Source organism: Orbicella faveolata, unplaced genomic scaffold (assembly GCF_042242905.1).
Source record: "Orbicella faveolata isolate gen_17 unplaced genomic scaffold, um_ofav_v1 contig_34, whole genome shotgun sequence".
In the NCBI taxonomy this organism is placed as follows: Eukaryota; Metazoa; Cnidaria; class Anthozoa; order Scleractinia; family Merulinidae; genus Orbicella; species Orbicella faveolata.
The window spans coordinates 26235900-26255291 of NW_028301563.1; the positions used below are offsets into that span (position 1 = coordinate 26235900).

General features: G+C 40.5%; 3 protein-coding genes and 1 pseudogene across 3 annotated transcripts; all 4 read left to right on the forward strand.

Annotated features, from left to right (window-relative positions):
• The first annotated feature begins 1038 nt into the window (after positions 1–1038).
• On the forward strand, positions 1039–3063 carry LOC149105483 (uncharacterized; annotated as a pseudogene).
• Positions 3064–3869: 806 nt separating this feature from the next.
• Positions 3870–4874, forward strand: LOC149105484 (uncharacterized). Its single transcript, XM_089271641.1, has one exon. It carries the CDS (start codon positions 3870–3872, stop codon positions 4464–4466), a length of 597 nt encoding a protein of 198 aa, XP_089127767.1. The 3' UTR covers positions 4467–4874.
• Positions 4875–10036: 5162 nt separating this feature from the next.
• LOC149105485 (uncharacterized) lies at positions 10037–11636 on the forward strand. The gene has a single exon (XM_089272173.1). It carries the CDS (start codon positions 10377–10379, stop codon positions 10971–10973), a length of 597 nt encoding a protein of 198 aa, XP_089128299.1. The 5' UTR covers positions 10037–10376; the 3' UTR covers positions 10974–11636.
• Positions 11637–12148: 512 nt separating this feature from the next.
• On the forward strand, positions 12149–14466 carry LOC110055453 (uncharacterized). Its single transcript, XM_089271512.1, has 2 exons — positions 12149–13578; positions 14147–14466. Exon 1 carries the CDS (start codon positions 12271–12273, stop codon positions 12856–12858), a length of 588 nt encoding a protein of 195 aa, XP_089127638.1. The 5' UTR covers positions 12149–12270; the 3' UTR covers positions 12859–13578; positions 14147–14466.
• The last annotated feature ends 4926 nt before the right edge of the window (positions 14467–19392 follow it).

A 19392-nucleotide genomic window follows, 5' to 3' on the forward strand; every position in this document is an offset into this window, starting at 1 on the left:
ATTAGATTCTCTCCAACAACAGCTTGCATTATCACGCTATAGCGGTGTTGTCGATCAAAATAATCGAAAGGATTCTTTGGGGCCACTATTTCGATGTGAGTCCCATCAATTGCTCCAACTGCTTGGGGAATTTTACATTCATCTTGAAACAGTGCAATGGCTCTTGTCGTGTCATGGTGGTTGACTGGCAATTTGATAAAACGCCTTGAAAATCTGTTCAGCGCGCGGCAAAATTCTTTGGTGATTGTGACACATGATGACTTTCCCACATCAAAGTGTGTAGCAACTTCGCGAAAGCTTCCACCTCCAGCCAACCTCCACAAAGCAATTGCCACTCGCTTAGCTGGAGGAATGGCTTTTCGTAACCTCGTGTTTCTCCTTGAAATTTCCGGAGAAACAAGGTTAACTAACCGAAGAAACGTGTCCTTACGCATCCTGAAGTGTTCCTTCCAATAGCGGGACTGGCTCTCGTCTTCAAGCATCAACTCGATCGAACCAGCCAAAGCGTGGACGACGAAGTGTCCAAGGCCGTTCAGTTTGCATGCTTTGCAAGTGCATATGTGCAACGTTTAAAAGCGTTAATGTGGTTGATGTCGCTGTTGGCAGGGAATGTATCAATAAACCACGTTGAAGGAATAAAAACAACCTTCTCCTTCTTCGTCTTATAGCAGTGTTTCTTCTTATGCAACGCAATCGGTACAGCAAGAAAAAAATAAGCAACGAAGCCAAATGTACATCCATCGCGACTCACTACAAACTGGCGCGAAAACTGACAGTCGTATGTCAACACTTTCTAACAAGCAAGCAGCGAATTTGCAGTTTGACCCCAAGATGAATTCTCACATTCCAACACGTGCTACAGTGACGTCAAAAGCAAGCACGCTAGTTTGTAATCTCTAGCGCTAATCTGACCGCAACATTAATTAGCTTTGCCAAATATCTTTAAAGATAATAAGGTGTTGATTTCAGAGAGAAGAACTTTTCAGCGGAGTGCTTTTTATTTGGGTTGGTACATTTCGCTGATCCTTAACACATGGACTAACAAGATGGACCTGATACATGAACTACTTGAATGAACCACCAATGGACTACCCTAAATGTAAACCCCTAACATTTCTAACCCAAAAGTTTGAGAATCAGTTTGTCTGCTCATGCTCCAATCTTCTAGGAACAATAATCAAACGTCATCGCTTCTGTATGCTTCACGTGCCGTTTATTCATCAAAGTTGAATATTCGGTCGTTCGTCGACACAACGATCGATTTCTTGATCAAGAGAGAGAGTCTTCGCGCACGCTGAGCCGGGTTGACAAGCGTATCTGTAGCGTAGTCTAAACGAGACCAAACGATGATAACACAACGGTTTTAATAAAGCTTATAAAAGCCCGCTATTACTAGCCGTAATACAACAACAACAACTACATCCGGGATACATCTCATTTTACTGCGCAAGCCCGAAGGGCCTATGACATCATAACATCGTTACAGTATCTTTTTGTGGAAAGATGGCGGGTGCATCGCATTTTGCGTCCTATGTTCGTCCATCAAGAGATGAAAGTTCATTTGATGTTTATCCAGCCCATGGTTCTGGTCCACAGTTTACCGTCAAGACGCTCCGCATCTCATGCAAATCTGACACGTATCGCGGAAGTGAACACAAGTACGGTGGAATCATTATTTACGCGCGCAACGGTGAAACAGATTGGCATACTGCAAACAACACTCACTGCAAGAGTGGATATGTGGTAATCACGCGAACTGACACCAAGGAATTTAAAGAGAAACAAAAGATGTCGCGCGAGAGGGGCAAAGTACACGGCACCATTTGGAAACGCATTTGGGGAATCTTGCGATGATCGTGGTGTGAAGCCGGTGGTTGGAGAAGGTTTTGGAATAATAGATGGCAGGTTCAAGACCACATCAGGCGCGTTTAATCCTGCAGATGACGATTACCACGATAGCACCGTCTACATGCATCCAGACTCAGCCCAATATGTGAAGGCGTTAGTGGATATCTGGAAGCGAGCAGGACCCAACTTTCCTGAGAAGCAGAATTACAGTGTGAAGGAACTAGGAGACTGAATTCAACAAAGAAGACCCATAAAAATAAATACGGCTAACATAAAAGAAGAAATAATAAATGTATGATTATTAGATTTTTTTTCCTAAGAAGTTATTGAAGGGCAGATGTTAGCTGTGCCCCGGATGATTTGTTTTTATTTTGGTTTGTTATTTTTTTGGGATACAAAAGATCGATGAACTTACATTTCAGTTAAGTTATTGAGTTAAATAGTGTATGTTTAGTTACTTTTCATCTTTCTCTGTACGATTTGAATCGATCTATAGGTCTGACTCCGTTTTTTAGTTCCTTGATGTAAACTGAACTTTTTGTTTTATCTATTTACGTACTATTTTACCCGTTTCGGTCGTTTCGCTTGTTTCGCTCGTTTCGCTTGTTTCGTTGTTTTCGTTTCGGTGGTTTCGTTTCGCTCGTTTTGCTCGTTTCGCTCGTTTCGGTGGTTTCGTTTCGCTCGTTTCGCTCGTTTCGGTGGTTTCGTTTTGGTCGCTTCGTTTCGTTGTTTCGGGTTTTAGTAAATGCCTTGGAAAGCTAATGAGTACGCGTCACTGGTTTCTAAAACATTTCATTTTGAAATTTTCTGACTATCAATCATACGAATGCATGAGGTTTACTGCGACGATCCATGAGCATCGAGGAGATATTCGATCCGATACTCCATTGTGACTTCCACCTTGACATGAAGCTCTGACAAAATAGAATTGAAATCGTGTGACATGGTTATAGGATTCTGAAGGTGAACATTACTTGTATATGTTAGACAGGTTTTAAAAATATGAATAAATTAAATTAAGCAATCGGCCGCTGAACTTTCTAAACGCACTCTGGATAAATATTAGCATGTGGGTGAAGGACCTTACATAAAAATAACTATATAAAATTATATTTCTAGTCTTTTGGTTTGGCCATTGTCTATATTACGGCATTTGTGCTGGGTAGGGAATAAAATCGTTTTAATAAAACTCAGTTGACAATTACCCTCCTAAAAGTCACGACTCAACGAAAATGCCTTGTGTAAAGTTCCGTGTAAAATGGAAGTATAAAATGCCAATAGAAATAGGAAAGAAAGAAGTTTAAAAAGGTTTCCGATGTGCAGCTGTTATACTGGTGACCGCTGGACTTTCTAAAAGATCTTTCCATTAACACTTGTAGTCTCTTGGTTTCGCCATTATCCATTGTATTATTTTTGCTTGGATGGGCAATAGAACCGACCTAAAAAAAAAATTGATGTTCATCTTAACTTCTTGAGGTTTTTCTTAAGTTTTACTTTCGGTTTTGAAACGTTCGTATTGAAAGACGAGGGGAAAATCCCTCAGGATTTGCTTGAAGGGACTTGACCTAGCAATTTTTAAAGTTCCGCGGAGAGTTCCCCCGCAAAGCAAAAAGAGTCACGACTATACCCCCCAGATTCAATATCCCAGCCACGACAATACACGTGCACCCGCGGGACTCATCAAACTTGTTCCCACAATCATACTTGCTCTTATACTCGGTTTCTCATAAGAGGAATTGGAGGAGAAGAAATTCATCAGCATTGTTTTCTGAAATAAAAAGGTACCGATAGTGTATTTAGGTATATTTAGACCGTCGGATTCAGACACGTTATGCAGCCCAACGGACCAGTGACGTGATAGGTGTATCGGGAGCCAATCAAATCGCACGCAGTGGTCTGGTGAAACCGAAGGCAAGCTAAATCGACACAAACAGTTGTCGACTTCTTGTTCGGAGAACAAGACAGACTGTGCGCAGGCTAACTGCATAAAAATTCTCTTTTGTGGAGAAAAGATATTAGAAATGGAAGACGTGCAACCTTACGGTACAGTTTGCGGTCTAGCCATTGTTCGTCCAACAAAACATCGAAATTCATTTGTAGTCCTCCCAGCTCGTGGTTATGGCCCATCTTTTACCGTCAGCACCCTTCACATCTCGCGTCAATCTGATGCATATCGTGGAAGTGAACAAAAGTATGGCGGAATAATTATTTACGCCCGGAATGGGGAAACACATTGGCAAACTGATAACAACACTCACTGCAAGCGTGGATATGTGGTAATTATGCAAACCGACACCAAAGCTTTCAAAGATCTACAAGCGAAATGGCGAAACAAGCCGGGCCAAGTACATGGCATCATTTACAGAAAAGCATTTGGGGAATCTTGCAAAGGTGTGAAGGTGGTCGGAGAAGGTTTTGGAATAATGAATGGGGAGTTCAAGATCATTTCAGGAGCGTCTAATCCTGCGGATGACGAGTACCACGACAATAGTTCCGGTATGAATCAAGATTCAGCCCGATATGTGGAGGCAGTTGTCAATATCTGGAAGCGCGCGGGACCCAACTTTCCTCTGAGGCAGAATTACAGTGTGTTGGAATTGAAAGACTATTTTGTTTAGAAGATGCTCTCTGATTCTGTCCTTTGGTTTAAACTATGAGTTGTTATAACAACTGATTCCTTTCCTTCGTGTAAATTAAATTCGCAAAAGAGAATTTGTCAACATAACGGCTTATATGGCTGTGTGGCTTCATAGTTCAGTTGGTGGAGCATCGCACCGGTATCGCGGAGGTCACGGGTTCGAATCCCGTTGAAGCCCTGATTTTTTTTTTTCAGGCTTCTTCTTTCCAATTGCTTAAATTGGAAAATTAACTGCGATGATCATTCTTCACTTTCATAACGGGTTATAAACGGTTAAATAACTGTAGTCCTTCTTCGTGCTTGTGGTTCGATTCCCAGAAATTCGTTGTTTACGGATATAGGATATTTAGCGTTACGTCTGCTTTCGCTCTTAGGCGCTGTCTGGGTCAATGAACGTTCTCGGAAAATAGTTGATAGTTTGTATTTTTTTAAGGAACCTCGCTTGATCCTAAAAGCAGACAGCTTTTTGAACAATGAAATTGTCATGCTACAAAGACGTGACTGATTTGTACCAAGAAATGACCAACAATAATTTTTAGAAAAATATAAGAGACAATAATACTCTATTATGATTTGTTTTGATTGTGCTTTGTCATCTTCTAGGAAACTAAGGTTCGATGGACTTATATTTGAGGTGGATACTTCAAAAAGAAATTATAAACTTAGTCAAATTACATCTTTCTCTGTACGATTTCAGTCTTAAGTTGTGGTTAAGGTTCCTTAGTGTAAATCATATTTGCCAACGGGTATGTGAATGATGGCCATATAAACGTGACTGTGCTTCTATTTCACTCAGTTCTCAGACTTTTTTTTATTTACAATTGTCGAGCGATACTTCCGCCCTTTCAAGATTAGGGACAAATTAAATCCCTGCTCGTGTTTACATGAAAGGCCTTATCAGAGCCCGGGGAATGTATTCCGATCGAGTGCCTTTACCAGGCTACGGATAGTTAGAAGGTTAGGGCCTTTCAAAATATTTCGAAGAAAAGCACCCAACAGCTGAGCCATAGATTGGGGCTCATGGAATGCAAGGTTGTACATATTCAAGTGCTGCCGGGGTGCTCAATCTAGGTACGTAAAAGGGTACCTTTTCGGTTAAAAATGATACTAAGGGTCTGGACCTCAGAGCGCAGCCCCCCCTTAATGGACTTGGATGGGTGTTCCTCTGGGTCTCAAGACCAGAGATGAATCCCTCGAGGTGCTTATATTTATAATTAAAGAGGGACTTGTCCCTGGGACTAAACCTTTTAAGTTAGTGTTTACACAAAGGGAATTTTCCCGGGGACTAATTCCTTGAAGTGTTTATCCCCAGATTCAATATCCCAGACACGTACACCCGCGGGACTCAATCATACTTGTTGCCATAACAACAAAGATTGCCATTTCTCATTAGGGAAAATTCACAAACACAACCTCGTTCCCAGGGTCTCTCATCTTACCGCCCCCTGGAGCGAGCGAAGAGAGACCCTGGTTGGGTCTGGTCACGTGCCACTTTGATAATTGAGAACATCAGGGAGGGGTCCTCTGTAATCAGCAGTTTGTCGCCTTGAGCTTTGTCGCGCGCTGCGACCGCCACAATACCCGCGGCGTTTATCAATGCTTAGCTTTTAGGCTGAAATTTCGAATAATATCTGTTCCAACGTTTACCTAAAGGTTAAGTAAGTCTGTCTCGAGGCAATTTAGTGGTCGTGATCTTCAGTGTTGCCGTCTTATCCATTGGATTTATGGAAAGTCACTCATATTTCAACTGTGGACGTCGAGCAGCGCAATTTCATCCCGTAGTAATTGTTGTTTCTCCTTTTGAATGCACTCGATCAAATTGATGCAAAAAAACATAAGAACGTCTCTAGGAAAACGTATAGCTTTCTCAAAGTAAAGCTACGGCACTCTCTGATGAAGGAAAGCTGGACGAAGATAAATATGATATTCGTACAACGCACTGTGCTTGCAAACAGCTCTAATCAAATAGCCGGGCCCGGCGTCACCTGCGGTGTCACAATATAGAATGCAAGTAAGCAATATGTTCACGGAATATTTTAATCTTTGTCCCTGGAGAGCCAGTACGTAGAGCTTTAAAACATATCTTGCAACAGAAACGAACCTAAACAAAGTATAAGCACGGCATGGCAAATTACAGAGGTGTCAAATTCTGAGAAGCAACGTGCTGTTAACAGCAGAAACCATGCAGACCTACGACCTCTAAAAATATGCTGTAACATAATCAAACGACTCCGCTCTACTTATAATTTCCATTTCTTCTAATAACACAGCACAAAAAATGCCCCTCGGAAACACGCTTGAAGCAAAGAAAGGTCGAGAGATCGAAAATTAAATGAAAATGTGCACAATTCTCTCGAACCGTTGGCGTCACGTACACTAATTTATTAACGACACAATAAAAATTATATTTTCTTTTTCTAGCCTCCTTTCGTTCGAAGATAAATCCATTTTATCAGCAACAATGGCGAAATGCATACCGCGACGATTTCGTTGTAGTTATACCCTTCGCGCTCTGCAAAGTTCGGGGCGCCGACGGCGCGATGAAACTTCAATAAATATTTTCACTCTTTCGCTCCTTTCGAAGTGACTTTGGCTTTCAGTGATCATTTAAAAGGCCCTGAATTCTCTAAAATTATTTAATCGCCGGTGACAAGACCTACACTTCATTCTGAGGTAAAGATGAGTCAAACATCTTCCATACACAGCCTCGGCTGCGGTGTGTAATTCTCCATTCGTCCTCGTGAGGAGATTTTTACAATATGTAATGTCCTTCACTGAACCATACAACCATCAGCGACTTGGATTTCCGCTATCAGATGATGGATAAGTTTTCCTTGGCGTTTGCAGAATATTACCACCGGATATTGCCGCAGAACATCTTATCGTTCTTGGTTTACTTTCATGACAACACTTCCCGAACTCCCGTAGGCTAAGCATGGACAAAATTCCTACTAGGCCGCCCATCCCTTCAATAATTTAATTGTCATCTCCCAGATTCTGGGAGACACGTGACCAGACCCAACCAGGGTCTCTCTTCGCTCGCTCCAGGGGGCGGTAAGATGAGAGACCCTGGGAACGAGGTTGTCACAAACATTGTTTTCCGGTTAATTAAAAATTACTGATACTGTATTTAGACCTCGGATTCAGACGCAATCTCGTTCCCAGAGCCCACGTGTCTTTTGGTCAGCGTCAAGACACAGAGCTCTGGAATAATTAATTTCCAGACTCCAAGATTTTAGACTTTTAAGATTTTAAGTTCTGATTGAGTATGGGAGCTCATGTTAGAGTTGAAGGTCAAGGAAAAGAATTTGTTGTCTACCCAGCTGGTGGTTCTGGTCCATCATTTAGCATCGAGACAATTCACATTTCATGCAAATCAGATACATATTTTGGGCCTGACCATAAGTACGGAGGAATCATTGTATATGGGAGCAATGGTGAAACGGATTGGTATACTGCAAACAACACTCACTGCAAGAGTGGATATGTTGTGATTATGCGAACGAATACCAGTGAGTTCGAACTCTACAAAGGCGATGGGGCGAGCCAGGCCGTGTACATGGCATTATTTACAGAAGAGCATTTGGTAGACTGCAAAACAGTCGTTTTCGGACGTTTTCGGAAGGCGCGAAGCGCCGTAAGCGCGATCCTCGCGTGTGAAGCACGCGAGCCTCACACGTTTGAGGCGAGAAATTTGAGGCGAGTATTTTTTAGCGTCTCTCCCCATTCTCCCTCGCCGTTTTTACACTCGCTCCAGACCTTTCGTTCGAATATTGACCGTCTCGGGAAAATATAACGCCCGGGTGGAGTATGGGGTTGGACGCCTGGATGTTGCTTATACAAGGTAGACGTGTTAATAAACCGCTGTACATGTTTACCTTGCTTGCTTGCAGTTAGCACGGTTAGGTTTGCTTGCGGTTAGTTTCACTCCATTTTGCTTGCGGTTAGCGTCACTCCATTTTGCTTGCGGTTAGCGTCACTCCCATTTTGCTTGCGGTTAGTGTCACTCCATTTTGCTTGCGGTTAGCTTTCATTTGTATGTTAGGGTAACTCTGTATTAATTTATATTACTGTTCATTATATGTAGTTTAAATGTTCGCTATTTCGGCAGCTAGCAGCTCGGTGGTACAGTGGTAAGTAAGGGCACAGTGGCCCGGGTTCGACTCCCAGTGAAGGCAAATTTATGTAGTTCTTTTTCGTCATAAAATAGTTACAAGACTTAGAATTTTAAGTCATATTTAGTTAACATACTGTTTCTTCGTTTAGGAACCCGAGAGGAAGTCACCCTCAATCTACGCCCGTGAGGTAGAAACACCCGACCGTCTCTCGCGTTCGCAAAAAATACGACTGTTTTGCAGTCTACCCGTACATGAATTCGAAGTCAGCTCAATTTGTAGGGGCAGTGGCCTTGTTATGGCAGCTGCATAGCTTTCTTGAAAGGAAGAATTATAGTGTAAAGGAACTTTCAAAATGTACAATATTGTAATTGGATTTTTCAGTTCGTGCTTTTCTAGCGATTTTCTTTGAAATTCAGTCTAAGGATCGATAAATATTGCGTCAGCGAGAACTGCTAGTGAACACACACTTCCGCTTTTCATTTTTATAACATGACACATTCTGTATTTTGCCTTTTTGGACCTAGATTTAAATGAGATTTTGTCCCATGCCAGCGCCATGTTTGATATTATTGAAGCGTCCATACAATTAAATAATTCGTGTAAGAGAAGGACTAAATATATGATCATGTTTTTCTCGTTTTCTAGGAAACTAAGAAAGGGCAGATGTTGGGCTGTGATGATTTGTTTTGATTTTGCTTTGTCATTTTCTAGGAAACTAGACTGATATTTGAGATGGAACTGCTTCAAAGAGAAATTGTGAGCTTTGTTAAATGTCACCTTTCTCTGTGCGACTTCAGTCTTTGGTTCTCATTCAGGTTCCTTAGTAAAAATTGAATTCGAAAAAAAGTACGTAAATAATGACCAAATAAATTAAATGTGGCTTTGCTTCTATTTACCTCAGATCTCATTCATCTTTTATTTGCAAACGTCGAGCGATACTTCCGCACCGCAGGAGCAGGGACAAAACCCTTGCCGTGTTTACATAAGCGGCCGTTTCAGAGCCCGGGGGAGATACCCCTTTCGAGTGCCTTTACCAGGCTGGAGACATTTAGAAGCTTAGAGCTTTTCAAAATATCTCCAACAAAAGCATCCCAACAGCTGAGTTAGATTGAGGTTTATGGAATCCAACGTAATAGAAAAGTGCTGCCAGTGTGCATAATATAGGTACGTAAAAAGGTACCCTTTTCTGCGAAAGGAGAAAGAAATAATTATCTTATCGGATCAAACTGGCAATAAAGGTCTGGACCTAGGAGCGGGGCCTCCCCTTAAAAGGATTTGGATGGGTGTCCCTCGGCGTCTCAGGGCTAGGGATAAATCCCTTGAGTTGCTTAAATTTAAAGAGGAACTTGTTCCTGGGACTAAACCTTTTAAGTTAGTGTTTACACAAAGGGAATTTTCCCAGGGACTAATTCCTAGAAGTGTTTACCCCTAGATTCAATATCCCAGCTACGACAGTACACGTACACCCGCGGGACTCAATCATACTTGTTCTCATAAACACGAAAATTGTTATTGGAGGAGAAGAAATTCATCAACATTGTTTTCTGAGATAAAAAGGTACCGTAGTGTATTTAGACCTCGGATTCAGCCACGTCATGCAACTCAACGGACCAGTGACATGATAAGTGTATCAGGAGCTAATCACATCGCACGCAGTGGTCTGGTGAAACCGAAGGAGAGCTAAATCGACATAAAAGTCGACTTCTTGTTCGGAGAACAAGACAGACTGTGCGCTGGTGGCTAACTGCATAAAACTCTCTTTTGTATCAGAAATGGAAGACGTGCAACTTCACGATACTGTTTGCGGTCTAGCCATTGTTCGTCCAACAAAACATCGAAATTCATTTGTAGTCCTCCCAGCTCGTGGTTATGGCCCATCTTTTACCGTCAGCACCCTTCACATCTCGCGTCAATCTGATGCATATCGCGGAAGTGAACAAAAGTATGGCGGAATAATTATTTACGCGCGGAACGGTGAAACACATTGGCAAACTGATAACAACACTCACTGCAAGAGTGGATACGTGGTAATAATGCAAACCAACACCAAAGCTTTCAAAGATCTACAAGCGAAATGGCGAAACGAGCCAGGCAAAGTACATGGCATCATTTACAGAAAAGCATTTGGGGAATCTTGCAAAGGTATGAAAGTGGTCGGAGAAGGTTTTGGAATAATGAATGGGGAGTTCAAGATCATTTCAGGAGCGTTTAATCCTGCGGATGACGAGTACCACGACAATAGTTCCGGTATGAATCAAGATTCAGCCCGATATGTGGAGGCAGTTGTCAATATCTGGAAGCGCGCGGGACCCAACTTTCCTCTGAGGCAGAATTACAGTGTGTTGGAATTGAAAGACTATTTTGTTTAGAAGATGCTCTCTGATTCTGTCCTTTGGTTTAAACTATGAGTTTTTATAATAACTGATTCCTTTCCTTAGTGTAAATTAAATTCGCAAAAGAGAATTTGTCCACACAACGGCTTCAAGTTATAAACGGTTAAATAACTGTAGTCCTTCTTCGTGCTTGTGGTTATATCCCACAGCGCACTCTCGATTCCCAGAAATTCGTTGTTGGCGGATTTAGGATACTGAGCGTTACGTCTGCTTCCGCTCTTAGGTGCTGTCTGGGTCAATAAACGTTCTCGGAAAATAATAAATAGTTTGTATTTTTTCAAGGAACCATGCGTGATCCTAATAGCAGACAGCTTTATGAACAATGAAATTGCCATGATACAAAGACGCCACTGACGTGTACCAAGAAATGACTAACAATAATTTTTACAAAATGTGAAGACTATAATACGTTATTATGATTTGTTTTGATTGTGCTTTGTCATTATCAAGGCAACTAAGGATCGATGGACTTAGATTTGAGACGCATACTTCAAAAAGAAATTGTAAATTTAGTTGAATTTCATCTTCCCCTGTGCGATTTCAGCCTTTGGTTCTGATTAAGGTGCCTTAGTGTAAATTGTATTCGCCAACGGGTATGTGAATGATGTCCATATAAATGTGGGCTTTGCTTCTATTTCACTCAGATCTCAGACATCTTTTATTTACAAATGTCGAGCAATACTTCCGCACCGCAGGAATGATTACCTTTTCGGTTAAAAATGACATTAAGGGTCTGGACCCTCCCCTTAAAACGACTTGAATGGAATCTCAGGAACAGGGATAAATCCCTTGAGTTGCTTACATTTCAAGAGGGACTTGTCCCTGGGACTAAACCTTTTAAGTTAGTGTTTACACGAAGGGAATTTTCCCAGGGACTAATTCCTTGAAGTGTTTACATGAAGAAACTTGTGCCAGGTACGAATCCCTTGAATTGTTTACTCCCAGATTCAATATCCCAGACGCGTGCACCCGCGGAACTGAATCACACTTGTTCCCATAGCAACAAAAATTGAGAAATTGGAGCAGAAGAAATTCACAAACATTGTCTTCCGGTTAATTAAAAATTACCTATAGTGTATTTAGACCTCGGATTCAGACACGTCATGCAACCGAATGGACCAATGACGTAATGACGCTTCAAGAGCCAATCATATCGCACGCGCTGGTCTGGTGAAACTGAAAGCAAGCTTAGTCGACACAAAAGTAGACTTGTTGTTCAGGATACAAGACGCACTGTGCGCAGGCTAACTGTAAAAACGAAAAGGCATCACAAATGGCGGACGTTGAAGATGATGGTATAGATGGCGGTCTAGCTAACGTTCGTCCAGCAAGAGATCGAACTTCATTTGTTGTCTGCCCAGCTCATGGTTACGGTCCATCCTTTACCGTCAGCACCCTTCACATCTCGTGTAACTCGGACACATATCGCGGAACTGAACAGCAGTATGGCGGAATAATTATTTACTCGCGCAATGGTGCAACAGATTGGCGTACTGCAAACAACACTCATTGCAAGAGTGGATGTGTGGTAATTATGCAAACCGACACCAAAGCTTTCAAAGATCTACAAGCGAAATGGCGAAACGAGCCGGGTAAAGTACATGGCATCATTTACAGAAAAGCATTTGGGGAATCTTGCAAAGGTATGAAAGTGGTCGGAGAAGGTTTTGGAATAATGAATGGGGAGTTCAAGATCATTTCAGGAGCGTTTAATCCTGTGGATGACGAGTACCACGACAGTAGTTCCCTCATGAATCAAGATTCAGCCCGATATGTGGAGGCAGTTGTCAATATCTGGAAGAGCGCGGGACCCAACTTTCCTGAGAAGCAGAATTACAGTGTGAGGGAACTGAGTGACTAGATTGATCGATTGAACTAAATAAACGCGCAAAGACTCATCAATATGAAAAGAAGGACGAGAAATATTTTGAAGTTTGTTTCGATTTGTAGGAAAGCAAGGAAGGGCAGGTGTTTAGCATAGTCTCTGAAAAGATTATTTGTCGAGAAGAAAAAGCCTTCTTTTTTCTCCTGATTTTAACCTTTTTAACTGAGTTTTTCAATGACTAGTTCTTTCTTTACTTTAGATTAAATTCGCACGAGAGGATATGTAAAAATGAAACGGTTCATAATCATTAAGAATTAAATAGATGCTTGCATGCTTGTTAGTGATATTTGAAAGCGCACTCAATTCTCGGAATCGCCTGGGGCGATTTAAAATCCTTCTAAGAAAAGAATCCATTGTTTGTGGTTGTATTCAACAAGCCATGATCGATCTTGACTGGAGACAAGGAGTTTTTCTAAATATTAAATGTTTCCTGTAGTTCCAGTTATGGAGAAACGATGATTTCTACCACAGCAGACGAAGAATAATTAGAATATTCAGATTGTGTCATTGGGAACCAGAGGAGGTTGGACACGCGCCGAACTGCATTATGGTAGAGGTAATTAACCAATCAGGAGTGTCTATTTTCTTGCAAGTCGATTTGGAAGGAATCGTCGCTCGAGGGACGAAGAGGATTTCTTGAGGTGTTTTCTCGGCATTAACGAGTTAAGTGATCCAGTTGCTTAACGAAAACGAAAGGTAAGGGTCTAAAGATTTGATTTTTCGCTTTTTTCGACCATTTTGTCGAATATTCCCGCCACTGTTGGGATTCAATTGTAGGAGAGTCCGAAATGGCGGATCGTGGTCACGATTTACGGTGTGCATAATCAACCAATTCTTGCTCCAAAACAATGGAGTTTTCAACCAAGAAAAACGCACCATCGTATTCTAGAATAGATATAGTTTGTTTCTAAGACGTCGCACCCCATCGCACCTCTTACCATTTTCTCGCTATATTCGTCTAAAGTTTGACATTTTTTGGCGGTAAACAAGACAGCACTATCGTCAAACACTAAGGGAAACTTAGTTGTTTTCAGGGTATTTGTTTCTTTGTAACTCGATTTATATTTTTGCGGCTGTAAGATTACATTGATGTTATTATTTCTACGTCTGGTGCCTAGTAGATTACTGTATTTTTACAGGTTAATGTTACTCAACGAGGCTATTGACCTTGAATTATTCAAGATCAATAGCCTTCTTGTAAGTTATGTTGCATCATTTATCTAGGCATAGCTCAATATTTCTTTACAATTGTTGTTCTCAACAGAGATCAGAGTTTACACAACTGATTTCCTCGTGGATATTAATAACTGGTGTTTTAACTAGGAGCTGTGGAATGAAAAGAGATAGTCCATCGTCAATGTCTCTACTATGTTGTAGCTTTGTGTATGCTCGATGAGTTTTCCTTTATGAGGAGAAAAGTTCTAGTATCAATGATTTACTTTCATGTATGTTGTGGAAACCTGTTCTCCCAAATGTTATAATTTTGGCATATGATTGTTTAATGATGCATTTCTTGACTACCAGTTTTAGACTGTAATATAATGTTGATGATAAAATAATTTCAATTAAAGATATTGCTTTGTATTGTTTTGTTTCTGTAATGTACAGCTATTTGTTTGATGTCATCTATTTTGCTTATGTGCATGTGTTATATACCTATCTCATATTGGTACAAGGCCCAGTGCAAAATCATCACTTTTGTGGTTGTCCAGAATCACCGAATGATTATTGATATTTTCTGAAAGGACAGCCCAATTTGTCAAGGAAATTGAGGCCCAAGAGAAACCCTATATAATAGTCAACTCAAGGTTTTTTGTCAAATACTGTGTATATCTTACAACTTTTTATCATTTTTATGGTAACTATTTGGTCCTGAGTCTATAAACTTTATGGCATTAAACAAAGACAATGTGAAACCACTCCACAGTCAATATTGAAACTCTGGATTACAATAATGTTAAGTTTTCTTTCACAAGGGTATTCTTAGGCTCATCTAGACACAAAAATCGATTTCCAACCCTAATATACAGATAAAGTGGTGGGATAGCTTGTTCCAATGATTGTCTTTTTTATACTAAGAATGAACTGAAGTGTAAATGGGCCTTGAATGCGAGCATGATAATCACTGTTTTGTTGCAAAATTATTATTTGATGCCCTATTCTCTCCAAGGAGGGACCAGGATTTGCATTTCAAAGCAAAGTGACCATTTCAGAACTTTGGTGTGGTAAGGCTGCCTAGACTCAATTTTATTATAATATTATAACATTTTTTTAGCTACTGAAAGATGTATAATTTCAGTGCACCGATAATTGGGTACATGTAGTGATACACTAGTGAGCAATGAGTCGTTGTGACAAACCATAATACCCTCATCATCATAATATATCAAGGACCACCCTTTGGGATGCCTACATGTCCTAGCTAGAGTGTGTTTGTCATCAAATTGAGCTTTCTCTCGCACACATTGTGAACTAACCAGCTATGATATTGGAATTTTGTGAAAATATGCAAAAACAATATTCATTGCCACAAAATTTTAAATAATTCGTAACAGTTAGATGTAAAGCCTGGTTTCTCAATTAATTAATTGAGTACTTCACTGCTGATGACCTGTTTCATAAGTATTTTTGCAAAGTGTTCCAAATCATACGAGAGTTTCACCCCATTGACCAGTTATGAGAGAGGAGTATGCAGACAATTTTTCGGTGGTACAGTAAGGTACTGCACTATAATCTCAGGCTATGATACAGATATGACATACGTTGACACAGTGCACAAAAAGTCTGACGAATTCCGATTAAATAAACTATATCTCTTCAGTTCACTGTAAAATAATAAAGTACAATTTTCAAGCCATAAGCAAAATTATAACATAACTAAAGCAAAGCGCGCGCTCTGATTGGTTAACTTAGCGTCCACTATTTGCCCATGGGTGTACGCTGCTGACGTGTGTGCTAATGTTTACAAAGCAAATCTTTTGACAGACATTGTTTCCAAAGTAATGGCCGACGTCCTTCTCCCAGAAATGCGAAACTGTCTTCACAGTTGTGTGAAGATGAAACTTTATCGAGTTACTGGTGTGCAGTCGGTTGTCATGAATGAATTTTCGCGCGCTTGTTTTCTCTTGTCATGTAAGACTACACGAACACTTTTTTGTGATGTAGCTCAATAAAAGAACTTCTGTTGTTCCAATGTCTCAATGTTATGTTATAAAACAAATGGTAAACGCCATAGCGTGTACTATTGAGTTATGGATGCACTTGGGAGGTTTGCTAAGCACTCAAGAAGCTAGAGTAGCACTCGGCTATCGCCTCGTGCGACTCTTACGCTTCTTTCGTGCTTAGCAACCTCCCGCGTGCACCATTTAACAATTATTCCATGAAACCGCGTTGGATATGAAGTGATAAATAACCAACGAGCGCGTAGCGCGAGTTGGTTATGATCACTTCATATCCAACAAGGTCGAATGGAATAATTGTTTTAGTATATTCTTAATCGGGTTTTTGCCGCCGATTTTTATTTCAACAATTTTACAGAGCGGAAAATTTTTAAACTTGGCGCACTGTTTTCCATATAAGGTAAAACTCCGACTAATGGCTCATAGTCGGAGTTTTTGAGCCAATCAGAGAGCTAGAAATGCAATAGTCGGAGCTGAGAATATACTAAAACTCAATAGTACACGCTATGGCGTTTACCATTTGTTAAATGTAAACAATAACACGCAGTCAGAAGAAATTGCATTCAAGCTTTCGTATGCTGAATATATTATTGGCTGAGAAGCGTAAAGCTGAAGTACTCGGGAGAACAATTATTCAAGAATCGATATAAGATGTTACAAGGAAGGATATATGGAGGAAATACATGCAAGTATCCATCTGTGTGTGCGTAGTATTGATCGATCGATCTCGCGTGGAATCATCTTCACTCTGGGACTCGAGCGCAAAAAGCCCCCACGTTTTCATAGTCTTTATCGATCATCATCTGTAGGTAAGGTAATCCAAGGAGTTGAGGAGCAGAATAACGTTCAATGTTCAGTATTTACACCGAAAAGACGAAAGAAATTCAGCTTTTAACCGATCTTTGGTCGCCTTTCCAGAGATCCGAACGGCATGAGAGAAGCACATTGTGATATTTACCCAAAATGCAGTTCGGCGTGTGACCAACCTCCTCTGATTGGGAACAAAGTAGGTCGTTAGGCATGAACAGCAATACGTCACTGGTGCCCATGCCCCTACCCCGGGGCATACTTAAGTGATGGAAAATAAAATAATTCACCCTCTAACGCTGTGCTTTGAACTTCTGCCGTCACAATTACGTGCAAGTAATTTTTTGTGTTATGAAAATTTAGGAGATTAAGCAAAAACTGTATATCCACCTTCCATACAATCAGGTGCGTTCGATCGTGCCCATACAGACGACTAAGATCACGATGGCAGCACCCTCATGAATGATGTTCAAGCGAGCACGACCCAACGTTCCCGAAAAGCAGGGTTACAGTGCGAAGGAACCTAATTAATAAATAGGGCCTAAAATGTAAAGCTGAAAAGACTTATCAGAATGAAAAGGTGAAGAATTGTTGTGACGTTTGTTTCGTTTTCTAGGAAAGCAATTAAGGGCAGTGGTGTTTAGTATTGTCAGTGAAGAGATTCTTTTAACGAGAACTGAGACTGAGCGTGTTTTTTGTACATGTACTTTTGATATTCAGTGTCAGTTGGCTAAAAGCATGGATATTTGAAATGAATGAATTTTTTCTTTAGTGAACGAGACGGCTCATAAATGATTAAATAAATTTAGACTTGTTTCATGCTTAATTAGTGTACTCACGATTCCCAGAAATTAATTGTCTGCGGGTATCGCTGCGTTACATCTTCTTCCGCTGCTAGATGCTGTCTTGGCCGATTTGATAACTTTTTTCGGAAAAAAAAATGTATGCGTTGTATTCAGCCAGCCATGCTCAATTTTGATGAGAGATAGACAGACAGTTTCTTGAATACTGAAAGTTTCCTTGAAAACACAAACCCCGATTGATTTGTACCCAAACAGACGCATTGTAATTGAAAGTTATATATTATGTCTTTCAGATAAAAGAAGGTTGTTTGGCAGCTAAAATAATTAACCAAGCTAAGCAGAGCAAAACTTCACTGGTGCCCATGCCCCTACCCCGGGGCATACTTCTAAAGTAATGGTAAAGAAAATCAATAATCCTCGAACGGCGCATTCAACTTTTGCTGTGCCACAGATATGTTTGTTGTATTATATTTTGAAAATATAAGAGACGTCTTTTTTTGGCAAGGAAAAGCTATATCTACCTGCAATTCAAACAAGGCAAACTTTTCAGGAATTCCCTAGTTTTCGAATCACAACGCTACAAAAAACGGGCAACCTGTTCAAATTCCCCACCCTCCCTCCTGATGGTGTCAAATGTCTTGCCCGCCACCCCAATACCAACCACTGATGTGAAATTCTTGCCCCTCCTCCTCGGATATTTCAATGTTTGATAACTTTGAACTGTTACTTTAAATTGTATGCATTACTCTTTTTACGAGATAAAACATATGTTGCTGACGTTTACTCTGAGACGCACACGTTTGAATGTCTCTTTGATGTCCTTATTGACCGGGTTCAACTCTAGTGATTCAATAGAGAAAACCATTTCTATTTCTGGAAGAAAATGTACACATTCATTCAAGCTGGTTAGTGTAAAGTCCTTTTGTTGCGGACATTTCAAAACAAAAGACACTACAAAAAGCGAAAACAAAAAGAAAAACATTTGAACGCTAATAATACTGGACCTACGAAGTACAGAAAAAGGGACAGAAAACTTAGTAGAACGTTACTTTGTGAAACATTTTGCTCATTTTGTCCGCTTGAAATTGACCGCCGAATTGGAGTTAGTGTTTATAAATGTGGTAGTCCACGGTCTCCTGTATTTGACATGTGACGTGAAAACCTCAGCTGTTATGTTTCTATTTGCACGTTCAAGGCCAGGAAAAAAAAAATCAAACAAACAAGAAAACGAATAAATACATTTAAAAAGTTTGCCAAACTTTCTGACCATTTCCTTCTGTTGACCGTGATGAAAGGTGTTCCGTTTAATTCTTATTTCATGTATTCATTTCCTGTATGTTGACTGCATTAATTCACTCGAACTGAGGACCCTTTTCTTTTTCGTTTCCATGAATTCTCGTAGCTCAGTGGATAGAGCGTCCGCTCGCTGTTCGGGAGGTCATGGGTTCGATTCCTGTCGGGGACTCAGAATTTGTCTTTGTCCTTCGCTCGTGTCATGTTGCTCAATTCAGATTTCACAATGCTAGAGTAGTAGAGCTCTTGCCCCAGTAGAGATTTTGAATTTATTTTTTTCAGGTTTGTGTAATAGATTATGCATCAAAAGAGAATAAACAAACATGACTTTAGTGTTTTTATGTATTGTCTCGGTAAGAGATTTCGGATGGCTACGGCCTTAGTAGATCTAAACGTCACTGGTGTCCATTGAATTCCGTGCGACAATT